This window comes from Ursus maritimus, unplaced genomic scaffold (assembly GCF_017311325.1).
Source record: "Ursus maritimus isolate PB19 unplaced genomic scaffold, ASM1731132v1 scaffold_5, whole genome shotgun sequence".
NCBI classification, from domain to species: domain Eukaryota; kingdom Metazoa; phylum Chordata; class Mammalia; order Carnivora; family Ursidae; genus Ursus; species Ursus maritimus.
In genome coordinates this window covers 18,398,564-18,413,259 of record NW_024426663.1, presented here as the reverse complement: position 1 = coordinate 18,413,259, position 14,696 = coordinate 18,398,564, and the positions used below count along the sequence as shown (strand labels likewise).

The 14,696-nt window shown below is 37.0% G+C and overlaps 1 protein-coding gene across 3 annotated transcripts; it reads right to left on the bottom strand.

Annotated features, from left to right (window-relative positions):
* Positions 1 to 397: 397 nt before the first annotated feature.
* On the bottom strand, positions 398 to 14,654 carry ARRDC3 (arrestin domain containing 3). 3 transcript variants are annotated; one of them, XR_005832406.1, is made up of 8 exons: positions 14,132 to 14,654; positions 10,181 to 10,262; positions 7,849 to 7,996; positions 6,734 to 6,836; positions 6,139 to 6,395; positions 5,639 to 5,801; positions 5,212 to 5,404; positions 398 to 3,141 (listed from the first exon to the last, which is right to left on the bottom strand). XR_005832406.1 is itself a non-coding variant. In XM_008700837.2 (8 exons), the coding sequence occupies exons 1-8, from the start codon at positions 14,409 to 14,411 to the stop codon at positions 3,085 to 3,087; spliced, it is 1,245 nt and encodes a 414-aa protein (XP_008699059.1). In that variant the 5' UTR covers positions 14,412 to 14,652; the 3' UTR covers positions 398 to 3,084. The 3 variants fall into 3 exon arrangements, 2 of the variants coding, with proteins under 2 accessions (XP_008699059.1, XP_040478030.1); XM_008700837.2 differs by having other exon boundaries at positions 5,212 to 5,366; positions 14,132 to 14,652; XM_040622096.1 differs by lacking the exon at positions 7,849 to 7,996 and having other exon boundaries at positions 5,212 to 5,366; positions 14,132 to 14,150.
* Between the last annotated feature and the right edge of the window lie 42 nt (positions 14,655 to 14,696).

Sequence of the window (14,696 nt, the reverse complement as noted above, 5' to 3'; positions counted from 1 at the left end):
ATTTAGAAAAAAAATATTTTTGTAAGGTTAGTTAATACAACTTTTAAATTTATGTGTTCTTGAAATACTAGAAACTTGGACACATCACAGCAAGAGGGAATTGGTACCTGAAAGTGAAACTACTTTACCTGGTTAAGTTTGGTTCATATAGACGACTGGAATTTATATAATGAAATTACAGGTTTTATAAAAAAAGCATCCATAATTTGATGAATTTTTAAGCCAAACACCGATAATTAGTATTAAAAATTCCTTAAAGGCTTCAGTAATTCTCTTGGTGGCTTGAAGCAATTCTTATCTAGATTGGCTTAAAATAGAGTTTAATTGTAGTCCTAATAGTGTTTGCATGTACGATGAGTTACTGACATGATCACGATTCAAATAAATCTCCAAACAATTTTACAAAAAAGAAAAAAACAAAACACTTTATTTTCCACAAGGAAGAGCAATAGGAAAAATTAAATCATTTCCCACATATTGTTTTCTTAAAACAGAACCTACAAGGACATATTCAGCACCAAATAAAACAGGGAAAAAAGAGAAATTACAAACAGCCATAGAATATAATCTATAAAGCAAACATTTAATATTGCACTTTGTTTTGCTAACGTTTTGGATTTTATTTTTCCTAATTGCAAAATCAGGAATCTATCTTGAATACTGGAATACAACTGTGAACCTCACATCTTATGTCAGGAATTGACCAATATTTAGAAAAGAGTAAAGTAATGCCTCTAAATAAGAAAGTAAAGAAATAGTTTAATGGGGTAAATAAAACTTTATTTGATAAAGTTTTATATATTTAAAATTTAATCACATTTTGTGACCCAGTGCCAATTATCAGAATATTGGTCATTCTCACTTCATGTGTTATTTATAAGAGTATATGGTGATAAGTATTCCAATGCTATGCATATCAACAATTGTTCCCTAGTCAGTTAGACGTAAGAAGAGAGAAAAGAAAAGGGATTTTCAGACAATTCCCCCCCCAACAAAAATAAAACCACCAAATGCCCTTTATGCCAAATATTCCATTAGCTTCTTTTGAGGGGGACATTCACAAAATGATTTAACAACAATAAAAAAATATTTCACCCCCATTTCCTTATTATCTAGTATTAGTTTGCTACGGGAGCCCAAACCCTTTACTGAATCACTTAAAACGCGATTCATTTTTACGCTGGGCTTTCTTCACCCTGTCAGCATTTTTCAAACATGAATTGTCTTCCATGTTTTCTTAAAGGCCACTTATGGAAAAGCCTGTTTGTTTTGTATGAAGCTTTAAGACAGTATTAACCAGGTCAAGCACCAAGCCAGAGTTACTATTATTTTCAGCCACTTTATTAACTGTGGGGTTAAATGGCAGGATAGATGTAACACCCATTTCACACATATGTTGCAACATCACAGATGCTGATTTTCATTAAAAACATCAGAGCTGAATTCCTTCTAAAATAAGACCATCAGTACACTTGGTACCTTGGAGAATGGTTTTTAGGTGTCATCATGAATGCTGGTATATTTGTTAGGAGCCAACTGTAAATTATTTTTAATATAAACCATAATTTACTGATGTGGTTGCTCTTCTTATCTATATATACTCAAAGTGAGTGGTTTCTCATGTTTAGCAAAATGTTCTTTAGGTAATGGAAAAAATACTTTCACTAAAAAAACCCACAAAAATAGAAAACAGTTCTCATTCCAACACATGTTCTAGTATTTGTAATTTTGAAGTTATACACTTTTAGAATAAACTTGGGTTTTCAAGCTCTGAGAAGCTTGAGCAGGACAGGAAATGTATAAATTAAGCTCTCTAATCGTAACCTGAATATATATATATTCCTGCTCATTAAAACACTCTGCACCAGCAAAAATGATTTCCAACATATGTGTTTTGGAGGTAATTAAGTAACTCTGTTATAAAAATAAATGCACTTTCTCCTCCTCTCCAGTGACTGGAAAATCTCCATACTCTTAAAATAATAAAAATAACAGTAATTTTTAAGAGCACAAGCCCTTAACTCTTTGCTGGTGCCTGCCATACTGCCTTTCTTTACTCCATTCTTTGCTCTGCTAGTTTCTTCTTTTATGTAATGATAAAAAGGGAATGTGGGTGGGTTATCACTTTTGTGTATGTCCCTTTTCCAAGTTTCCCTCTCCAAAAAGCCAACCAACCAAACAAACAAAAAAAATAACAGTGCAACAAAACACAAATAGCATTCCAACAGTTTGGCAAGTGATGCGTTCACCTGAGATTAAGTGATTTTAGGCAGTCAGTAACAAAATGCTGCTTTGCTGTAATAGTAGAAAGGCAACAAATTCTTAAAAGAAACCAAGAAGGTATACAATCTTGACACAGTCTCTTATTAGCTTCCTCCTCTTATCTCTTCTCCCACATATCTGTTGCGTATCTACTACAGTAGGCTGCAAAACATACAGCAAGAAGGATTGGCTTGAAGGCATTTGATGTTTGTAAATAAATCCACAATAGGATCCAAGCTGAAGAGGTGATACATGGTCAGCCTAGTAGGACATTTCTGAGCATGTGCATACGCAGGTAAAGTCCAGGCTATATTAAATTAAAAAAAAAAAAAGTCAGTGCGTTTTTTTTTCATGTTAAAGTTTTTTCAAAGCTTTCTTTTGTTCCTTGTTGTGCTGACCACAAACAAGTTTTTAAAGAGTATCAAGAGTCTGGCATAAATGGAAAAAAAAAAAGCTGTAGTGACATCGGAACTGCACAATGTAAGCATTGAGCATGTGCAAATTTTCAAATCAAAAGAAGGAAATCATCCCTCTTACAACGTGGTGTCTTGACACGTATGACCATAGGCTAAGAAGACTGCTCTTAGTATGTGCCTGTTTTAAAGGAGAAAAGCTTAGATCTTCAAGCATGTTGGAGCAGTCCCAGAATGTTGCTGTAGGCTTCTAAAGCATGATCACTGGTTGTTTCGTGTATTTGCCATTTTTCTGGGCAAAAGCAATTCCACTTCCTCTGAAAACGTGTCTCCAAGATACTTCTCTGTCCTCAGCTGGGAAGAGATACAGTTCGGAACCCACATCAACTTGATTTAACCAAGTGTTCCTTCAACGAGAGGGGCAGGATGGTCTATCATCTGCTGACTGATCAGGATTTGGATCAATCTAAAAAGAAAAGTGAAAAAAAATTACAAAGCTATTTGATAAGGTCTAGTAAAAATGCAGCAATGACTAACATTCTGAGTACCACTGAGGAACTGAATCAGAAAGAACATACACGGCACATAGGGGAGGGGAGAAAAGGATACTAATATTATCTATAAAGTGCCTTTTAATTACTAGACAAATAAAATTTCTAAAGGTATGCCCAAATAGTTTTCTCTCCCAAAAGCTAATGGTAAAATTTTATCAGGGAATGGTGTTTTACTCATCATTTAGTAGTACTGAAGACTCAAATACACAGTGGAGAACATCTTCATAGTAATGATCTCCTTTTGTAAAGTATCCCTTTCATCCTTTACCAAAAAAGTCAACTCATCTCTTTTCTAGGCTTTGGGAAGAATGCAGTTGTGTAAACAGTGTTCTTGGTGCTTATGTGAAGTAATAACCTGTGAATGTAAAACACCAGAGAGGGCCTAGGAAAACTGTGGGTGTCAAGAAATAGCAAAACCCAAAATGCTCTAGAGTCTGCCCACCTTCTCTATGACTAGAGAGACTTTCATATGCACATACATTTAAGCAAAGTGAATGTATTTCAGTTCCTTCTCAGGTACAGAGAGAATGAGCACAGGAAGGGAACTAGTTGGCTTTAATACATTTCTTTTACTGAAATATCCTTTGGACAAGACCCATTTTTTATTTGCATTTAAATGTGGCACAATCCAAAGTGCCTCACCAAACTTTAGGTAAAACATGTTTCTGAAGGGAAAAAAGCAATGACTCTTTTAATGACTTAAGAAAAAAACACTTTAATACAATCTAGAACTTCCCCCTTCTATGTGACTATTAACTGAATCACATTCTAAACCAATTTAGGATTTTAAAAGTTCTTAATTCTCTTAATTAGCTCACTTTAAAAGAAGGTAGTAGAATTTTGCGACAAATTGCTTAAAAGTGGATACTGAGATTGCCATTCTTTTAAAATGCCCTTTGTACAGCCAGAGAGCCTCACATCAAATCAGAAGTTACTGACAGAAACAGCATAAAAATATAGTAATGAAATCTGTAATAAGTGGGAGAACATTTTTAGCATATAAGGAAAAATTTTGTGAAATGAAATAGTGGGACAGAAAAATTATGGCTAATCAAGAATTTGCAAGAATTCTAAATATCCTATAAGCAATGAATAAAGTGGATCTTCTGTTAAACCCTCTGGAGGAAAATGGACTCTTCTAGTCATGATGTTAAGGGGGAAAAGCAGCAATTTCTTGAGGAGTGAAGCAATCCCACTTAGGTCTTCTCATTTGGGAGTAATATTTCATTGTTAAATAGCTAAACTATGATAACCAAAAGGATAAGGTTGATTCTAGTGATTTACAAAATTACTTGGCATTATATGGGTGTCAAGGCCAACTTTAAAGCCCTGCACAACATATATTAAGGTGTATTCTGAAGATTCGACTTAACGATCACCTTCTCAGGGAAGCCTTTCCTGCTTTCCAAGGCCTACTGAATTGCTCCTCAAATGAACTGTGTGCATTCTTATCACGTTGTACGGAATATTCTGCTTCTAAATTTGTTCTTCTCATCAGTCTGTGAGCTTCTCCCAAGTAAGAGCCATGTTTTACTCACGTAAGTGCTTAGTGGTCATCAATATGAGATGACTAAAAATAATCAGTGTAGAAATGTTTGTCTACTATGTTTTTACAAATATGTTATTTTCCCCATGACTGGGAATGTTAAAGTATGCAAGAATTAAGAGAATTAAGAGAATAAGAGAAATTCTAGCTACTTTATTAGTTCAGGCTTCCAAAATGGCACTCCTGTTGATGCTTTAAAATATGAATCATTCCTTTAACGGGCATTTTGTGAGCACGAGGTTAGATCATTATCCCTCTTTCCCCAATAATACAAGAATCCCACTTATTAAATTTAATCTAATGTTTAATCCTGTTGTTCTAAGGTATGTTTTTCTATTAATATGACAATCAAAACCTAACTCTATTTTTAAAAAAGTCTGTAATGCTGTTTCCCAGGAGAGTCAGCCCATTTCAGACTTGCAGATCTGGTGCTTACCTCTGAATAAAGAGGTGGAGGCAAGAACCGAAACTCCTGGATATATGCAAACAGTGGTCCTTGAAGCGCTCTCTCAAAGTCATCACAAGCACTCACTGGTGCAAGATTGTTCCGCCTTTGTTCCTCTGTTACCACTTCTGCATAGCTGGGTGGTGCTGAAGGAAAAAGATACACGCAATTCGAACAGCATGTTCTTATGCATGTCAAAATACACAGAATAGTCGGTATTAAAAAGGAATGTCAAGGTAAAAATAATACTTGTTTTGTGATTAAAACTAGGGGGATATATGTTTTAAATCTAACATTAGGGACACATCTACTTTCTGCAGGTATAGACAAAAATTTATCTAATCATAAAATATTAGAAACAAAATTATGTTCTTGAAAATAGTAAGAGATTAGGCTTAAACATGCATTATCAAATTACCTTCAGGTCTTTCCCGCAGGGATAAACCAAGCCAGTTCATATTCATGCTACACTGGCTGCTTACACTTGAGGTTCTGCTACCAAATGGATGTAGAGGAATGGTACCAATGACAAGTGGCAAATTAAGAAATAAGTCCATAGCTCCAGGAATATCCACATATACCTAAACATTGAAAGGAGATGGTAGGTTTAGAATTACAAGCATTATTTCTTTTTTTAAAAACTAATAACCCAATTTTAATGTTATCTTAGGCCTTCATTTACTTCATTACTTATATATACATATTTGTATATTTACAAGGAAAGTTCCTCCACTACGTATAATACTGTGTAGTACACATTTACATGTGAGGTAAAATTAGTAATTTTAATTCATATTAAAGGCTTACATATATTCGTATATATGATATATAGAATATAAAGACCAAATCCTGCAATAAGATAAAATGATATCCTCATGACTTTAATACTAAACAACAAACCCTTAAATCTATACCTACCATTAGTGAATATTCCACACGAATTATGCTACAGTCGAGGATAGAGGGAGAAACTGGTGGAATTTTCAACAACTTTCCATTCCATGTATCTGTCTTTCCAGATGATAAGGATTCCCCACGCAAGTTAGCCACAAGCTGTTTTACTTCCTTCATTTTCCCTTTGGCATAGAAGGCCTGTGTTTGGTAAATGGCTGCCTTTGGCACTACCATTCGGGAAGAGCAGTTCTCAATCTCAGCAAATATCTGAATTGATTCACCTAGAGGGAAAAAAAATATGTATCTACTGTTAAACAAAAACAAAAACAACCAAACCTCCAAAAATGTAGATTCTTAAGCCAAAGTCTGAAAGTTCAATGGACTAAATGGATGAAGAACAGTCCCAAAAGTGGCAAGTAACTTAGAATTACAAAACTGAACTACTCATTTCTAGTAGCTATTTAAAAATGGACACTACGTTCCCATTTATGAACGAAAACTGGGTTATTTTACCAAAGAATACTGCATTATGTTTGCATTTAGTAGAAATACTATACATTTATACCCAAAAGCTAGGTGAAGAAAGATCGTTTTCTGTGGGAATCCATCTCATACATACCTGGGGTATAGCCCTTCCTTTCGATTTTGGCACTTAAGGATATTGGGCCTGAGGTACAGAACCAGCAACAGAGAGTCTTTTCTTTTGTGCCTGCTTGGGGTGACTGCAAGAAATAAATTTAGAGGAAAAGGTCAGTGCACAAATTAGGACAGTGTAACAGAATGTTTTAAAATCCTAAATTTTTGGAGAAATAAAATTAAAAGCAGTGTTGCTTTTTTCCAAGTGTACTCAAATATACTTTTCAAAAAACCAACCAATGGCTTCTGAATTATACAATTGTCTTTATGTAAATCTCCATCCAGTTAAAAAAGAAAGGGTACAGGGCTTAACATCATACTCCATAAACACAGCTTTAGCTTACGCTATTTACATATACAGTAATTAAAAACAAACCAACCAATCAGACAAACAAACAAAAAAACCCTTTCCACATTCCACTTAAACTGCCTTAAAAAGGCAGTTTGGAAAGCAACTTGGTTATAATCCCAAATGTTAACATCTTTCTTCGAGAATGTAAAAATCAGTTATGTGAAAAAAGGAAAACTCTCATTTTTAAAATTCTTCTTTGCTTAAAGATGTTATCATTTGTTTAAACCAAATAAAGTTTTTAAAGTCAAATTTGAATCTCGTGAAAAAATGCAATTAAAAAGGATTTCTTTTAAAATAGAATTGTTTTCTCATGAAAGTGACAGTCTCCCCATCATTTGACAACTATCCCTATATTGGAATAAGCAATGCAGTCCAAATTTTAGATTATGATCTTTTCATGGTAAGTGATATTGTCTTATAATAATAATTGATAATACTGTTCCTCCTCCACTAAAATTACCCAGGGAACAGGTCTATTTTTTGTTGTTCTGTTAACTTCAGAGTGAGTTATTTCAAACCATATGCTGTTTTTACTTTTAAAATTTTCTTAAAGTTGTTACAATGTCAGAAAATATGAGCATATTCTTTACTAATTTGTATGCTCGACTGTATTTTTAAAAGTAAATTAATACTTATGGAATTTAAAATCACTATTTTAAAATTATACAGATTGCATAGTTTAGGTGATTATTCTTTAGTATTTATATTGCCAAAAACAAAGAATGAAGAATTCAGTCAGTTCTTACCAGTAATGAAGGAGTGTTGATATCTATATGTTCAAAGACTGTAAATTCCTTCTTTAATTTTACTGGTAGAAGCCAAGGCCTGTGCAATTCGGCTTTCACCCAATAGCGCACACTGCCATGTCGGCCTTCGAATGAGGTAGCAAGTGGTCTGTGCAGAATATAAAGTTCAATATATTAATTTTATACCTCTTTTTAATAATTATACAGTAGGTCAGCATAGAAGTGTTACTATATTGCACTGTTTATATATCAATGAGGTATCAAACAGAATTTTTTTAATTTCCAAAGGGATAAGTCACTGGGGAAAAAAACTTGTTTTCCAAAAAAACAACAGCTAACACTAAAGTATTACAGAAATTTTGCTTTAAAAAGCCAGAAGAATACAATCCCTTTAAACTAAGAGGAGGCTGCTTTTAATGCTGGTGGCAAAATTATGAAAGTTTGGAAATCAACTCTTTTTTTTTTTTAAAAGATTTTATTTATTTATTTGACAGAGAGAGACAGCCAGCGAGAGAGGGAACACAAGCAGGGGGAGTGGGAGAGGAAGAAGCAGGCTCCCAGCAGAGGAGCCTGACGTGGGGCTCGATCCCAGAACGCCAGGACCACGCCCTGAGCCGAAGGCAGACGCTTAACGACTGAGCCACCCAGGCGCCCCTGGAAATCAATTCTTGAAAGGTCGAAAATTTAATTTAAAAACAAAGTTAAGAATGGTTTTAGTATTTCTACTGAGAAATTCTACACACTGGCTAAGAATTATCTTTTTTTTTTTTTTAAAGGTTTATTTATTTAACAGAGAGAGACAGCCAGGGAGAGAGGGAACACAAGCAGGGGGAGTGGGAGATAAAGAAGCAGGCTCCCAGCAGAAGAGCCTGACGTGGGGCTCGATCCCAGAACTCCGGGATCACGCCCTGAGCCGAAGGCAGATGCTTAACGACTGAGCCACTCAGGTGCCCCAAGAATTATCTCTTTTTATAGTAACTAATTAAGAAGGTCCAGAAAATGCCTGGAATAGTTGTTATAACAATTTCAAAAATTTCACCTTTTATAAAGTCTGAAAATCTAAAAAACTGCTTTTCCATTTCCTAGTTTTCTCATGTTCTGACTCTTTTTGGCCATGTTTTCTAACTTTATAGGCTTAAAAAGAGAAAGAAACATTTCTATTAATCTGTATCAAGAGAATCAGAGCTGGTTTTCAACTCTCCCAGATTTTATTAATTGTGGAAGGTTTTACTTCAGTGAGTTAGTCTCTTTTTCATAGTTTCATTAGAAAAATGCCCATTGTTCAGTTATTTACAAGGTAAAGTGCTAACTTAGATTGGCATGAGAAGTAGTGGTGTTTTTACAAATTTTTTTGCATTTTACACTCCTGCATTAATGTGTATAGCACAGAAAAATAAAAAGCAGTATTTATGTTAGTCTTCCAGAGTCTATTTTAAATGACTTTGGTTTATAGATAGAATTTTTTAAAAAATAATTATGTCCATCCTTAAAACGATTCAGACCCAATATTAGCATTATATTCACAGATGTGGAGTATTTCTCTTAAAAGTAGATTAGGGCATTACATTTAAAATGATGTTAAGCAATATAGTAAATAGAACACTCTGAAAATACCATTTATGAATTCTATCCACAAAGAACAACTCAAGTACTAGAATTAACAAAGATACTAAGAAAATTTGGGGGGGTATAATCTCTTCTAACAGTCTATTTTTACATTAAGAATAAACCACTTTCCTTTTTCCATGCTATATTCCTTGCTTTATATTCAGTTATCTGATGTGTGTTTCCTTTTAAGTCCAGGTCACAGTATTAACTTGTGTGACTTTTTCAGTAGCTCTTTGCACAGAAGCTACTGAATTCATATCAAAAGAACATCACTTCCAAAGTTAGGATATTCCTAATTAATTTTATCTTTTTACCTTACTGTTGGTTAGCATTAGCAGAGAAGATAAAACACTGGATTTTTATAAATTAGTGAATAAGAGACTTGATAAGTTCTGTTTCTGCTTATGTCAACTGATGATTAAGTATAAAGTGCTTACTTTCTGACTAGCACCTTCTAATTCACTCACGGTACATGAAATACTATTCAAATTTTAAAGACTTCCTAGATTTGGAGACAGAGTACTAAGAATTGGGCTTTGCTTTGTATAATTTTGCCAGGCTACATTAAAAAGCAGCTTCTTTTTTTTAGTGTATTGTTTTCCTCTAGCAATATTCAGTGATGAAAAGGGTTTTTTTTTAAAACTAAAAGTATTTAAATTTAGAATAATTTTAACTTTAAAAGAACGGAGGTTTATGAAAAATGCCTGTTACTCATAATACTTACGTCTGTGGAAGCTCGAAGCTGAATGCATATTCATGCCTTCCTGAATGAATAGTGTTGAAGCCTTCTTCTGAATTATCATCATCTAAAACAAACAGAAAAAGAAAACGAAAGACGTAATATTAAACCTTTACACAATCTTCCTGGTGGCAATACTTTAAAGGTACTCCTATAATAATTAAGGCCACAAGCTTTGGAGTCTGAGAGATCTTAATTCTAACTTCTGTCACTTCCTCTGGGTGAACTACGAATCCCAAGTCTTCTGTTGCCTCATCTGTAAGATGGGGATAATCAATACATAAAACCTTAAAGGCAGTTTTTTAATGGTAAATGACCCAAACTGTAAAGCATCTGTATCAGTATAGTATATGCTCAACAAGAGTCAGAGCTCAAATCTCTCGGTTATCTTTGTCTCCAATGGTTTAGTTTGTCAGTTTTGATGCAGATGACAGAAATGTTACAGTTCTAAAACCATTAGAAAACTTCGTCAAATGAAGTTAAAAGAAAAAAGGAACAGTGATTTTAATGTCAGTTTCAGAGCTAAAAATAGAAATTCTTTATAGAACCTGAAATGATCACACTAAGTTTGTCCTAGCAACAGCTAAAAATTTGCATATAAAAATTTATCTTAAGATTTAAAAGGTGCCTGCTTACTGGGAAACAACACTGTTCCACATCCTTGCAAAATGAACTCTCATTAGGTTGTTTCCAATTGCTGGAAGAGTGACTTTTCATTTTAGAACCAATTTTCTTTAGGCCAAGTATTTTTAAAATTTCTCCAAAATATATATATTTAACGAAAATGTGGGAGGGGATTCTGGATTCTTAAAATGACTTTTATTTTAGCCTTGAGTAGATAGTATAATTACATAAATGTCTTACTGATGTAGTTTTTCAGTGTAGAAGCCAACATTAACCATGAGAGTAGATGAAATTGGTATTACCATTTTAACTTTCCCTCACCAAGTATTGAAGATACACAACGTGATGCTTCCCTTACATCAAAAGAGGAAAGGGGGACAAGGGGGTCTAGACGTGGGTACTTTTATTCAGAAACCACGACGATTTCCTTTTATCTCAGTTCTATTTTCCTTGCCCCCCCTCCATGCAAATCCTCCGAAAGAATTTCAGCACGGAAAACTGACTGGTGAGTTGGGGGCCATTTAAAGTCGCTCCCCTCGAAGGCGCCCAAAGTTTGCCTCCCTCTCCTTTTCTTCCCTTCTTGCTCCCTTTTTGTGCCAGCTCAGCAGTCTCATTGAGGCGAGCGGCGGCGGCGACGGCCTCGCCGTGGTAAACAAGTGCCGGGCTGTCAATCAAGAACTAGACCGGAGCAGGAGAGGACCGGCCTAAACCGGCGCGAGCAGATCCCAGCCGGCCCGCCCGCGCGCCGCCGCCGCCGCCGCCCGCGCGCTCCGCTATACATACGGCATACGTCGCGCGGCGCTCGCGCTCGCGCTCGCGCAGCCTAGCCTGCTGGACTGGGGGCGGGGCGACCGCACGGCGGCGCTTCCGCTTTACACGCCCCAGCCGGTGACCGGTTCGATCTGGCTCGGGCCACCCTGACACCTTTACAGTTGCGGTGAGGGAAACTAGGGCGGGGGGAGAGGGGCCAGAGCTGCACAGTCTCTGGGAAACAATGGGGAGGGGTGACAGAATACTCGCCGGGGCCCCCACCCAGCTTTCCATGTCAGTATCACTTTTCCTTCCCTTCCTGGCCAGCCTTTACGGTCTGTCCCCTCAGGTCAAATCAAGGTAGCCGGTCTGGTGACTGCAGAGGTCGGGAAACACGCTTTGTTCCAGCTAAGAGGAAATGAGCGTTTACAGAAGCCACCTGACATCTTCCAGCCGAAAAACAAGAACATGGGGTCCTGCTAACCCTGCCTACCCAAGTTCCTCCAGAATAGGTTTGTCAGCTAAAGTTACGCCCAGGGGCCGTTCGGCACCTGTAAGGCCAGCAAGAGCTTCTCCCTGTCTATCTGCTGAAACCCGAGATCGCTTCTTTCTGGGACCTCAAGCAGGCCAAGGTGAGGGGCGACAACATTCTGTGACAAGAGCCACGGCACCTCCAGAAGCTGCGGGAGGGACGTGAGTAGGGGCGGGGACAATCCCTCTGGAGGGACCTTTACCGGCGCACGCCGGTTCCAAGCCTCGCCCCAACCGGCGCCGAGCCCACTCTCCCCACCCGCCCGCGCCCAATCCAATCAGAGCCTGGCATCACCTTAGCAACAGGCTAACAAACGCGGCTCCGCCTATCGCCGGGCGCCCGGGGCGGGGTCTCAGATACCAGGCTAGTTTGAGAGGTCCCACTTTTAAGTCATTGAAACTATTCCAGCTAAGAGCTCGTCCACGCTTTGCCCGGGTTGAGGGGCATCTCGTGGGGTACAGGGTTCATAGTTTCCTTTACCATGAAACCATGGGACAACTAATGAAATTGTGTTTGTCCCCGTAAGTCGTTATTCTACTTTTAGCCCATTGCAAGCCTCAATTCCGTCAAAACCTTTGTTTCTTATGCATTTTATAAAAAGCTGCAATGTCCAGAAAGGTTCAAACACAAACTCATGTGTCTGCTTTTCAACAAATACCAAGGCTGTCATTCGGCATTTGCATATCTTTTCAGTATTACTGCTTGGAAAGATTAAAAATTATTTCAGGGTGCAGATTACCTATGGGTAATTGTGAAAACCCAACTAAAGAACTGATTTCATCTTCATATTTAAAAAAATGAATTACATGCCGTAACTCAAAGCATCCTTCATTTCGACACTTGTCTTAGTTCAATTAGCACTTCCTCAGGGATGTGTATTTTTTAATATTAAAAAAGGTTAAAGATGTGCTGTACTTTTTTGAAAAATCGTCAACATTTGAACTAAATACTGCATTAAAAAGGAGAAGCATAAAATTACATAACCAGTTTTAACATTATATTCTTCTTGGGCTAGGAATTAAGTCATCGCCACCACCTGACGCGTGTAACCAATCTGCTGAGAGCAGAACAAGCGCCCCTCCTCACCACCCCCCAGAACTGGTCCGAAACAGGATTGAACCGCTTCTAACAAAGGGTGGAAACTTAGAAAAACAAGCTTAGAGTCTCCTATATTTCCACAATGTAATCATTTAAACAATAGATTGGAAATCTCAGGACCCCTTCTCCCCTTGACAACCCTTTATCTCCCTTTTCTAACCAAAAATCAAATCCAGTGTGCCGAATACTTTTCAATTCCATTTGACTGGCACGGGTTTCATTGAATGCACGTTCCAAAGTTAGGCATCATACTCAGAAAAGAAAATTACTGACCCGAAATGGTTTCTAAAACTGATCAGAAACCCATCATAATGATAGACAGTGTCCTTTAAGACAGAGAATACTTGATGTAAATTTATAAAGGACCTGGAGAGAATAGGGAAAAAACACGTGGGGTGTTGATTCCATATGTCAAAATAAGCCACAGAAATCCTTTATCAAAGAACAGTGATGAATTCTTTAAAGTATTTTGCGTGTCAATATTAAAATGAAAACCACCTATTAACCCACTTAATGTTATTCCATTTCTTCACTGAAGCTTAGTTTTTAAGAGCTAAGATTGCAGAGTGCAAGGAGAAAATCGAATATTGGACTGCAGATTTGAAAACTTATTAGTAAAATCACTGAATGGGATTTAAGTAGAATTTACAAGTAAGGTAGAAAGGTATTGCAAGTGCGTATGGCACAGACGAAGCCGGGTACAGAGGTAGCTGAATAAGTGCAGTTTGCAGTCACTTTGCAGATGCCTGCATGCATTACAGCTTAACACACGATGAATGTCAAGGAGAACCCAAATCTTCCAACTTTGCTAATCTTTATCTAACTGCTATGTGTTATGCCAGAAGTAGAATTATATTAATTCAGAAAAATTGAAAAGGTATTTTCCCAAAGAAAACCAGATCTAATGACTTCTGAATAATATAAAAACTTACCTCTTTCGTGTCCAATTAAGATGTCTTTATGGTTGAAATATTCTACTTCTTCAGTGTAATTCTGGGTATAGGCAGTATTGGAGCCGGCGTTTCTTGATTCGGTCCAGCGTACTTTCGCATGTCCTCTTGCATGAATTTTAAGAGATTTTACTCTGATTTCCCCAGTAACTTCTAAATTCACCCTTCCTGAGACTGTATCCCCACTAGAATACACAGGGACATTGCTGTCATTAAGACAGTCAAAGCTTATTGTCAAACTCTTCACCTTTCCCAGCACCATGTTTATAACAAAATCTATAAAAATATAATGTAAGACAAAAAAGTCAAGATCACATATAAAATGTGATCTTCACCTAACACTGATCGAGGTCTTTGCCGTGCAAAAAGCTTGCAGGCAAGATCAGTGATTCTTTACAAATAGTTCATTGAGATTTCTTAAAAAGTCAGGGCAGCAGAGAGGCTGCCGCTCCACGATCCTGCTAGTCTCAGTGGTCTCCTTACAAAGACGGGCGGCTGGAGGCTGCCAGCTCACTTTAAGAGCAGCTTTGTGAAAAACAACCCCAGT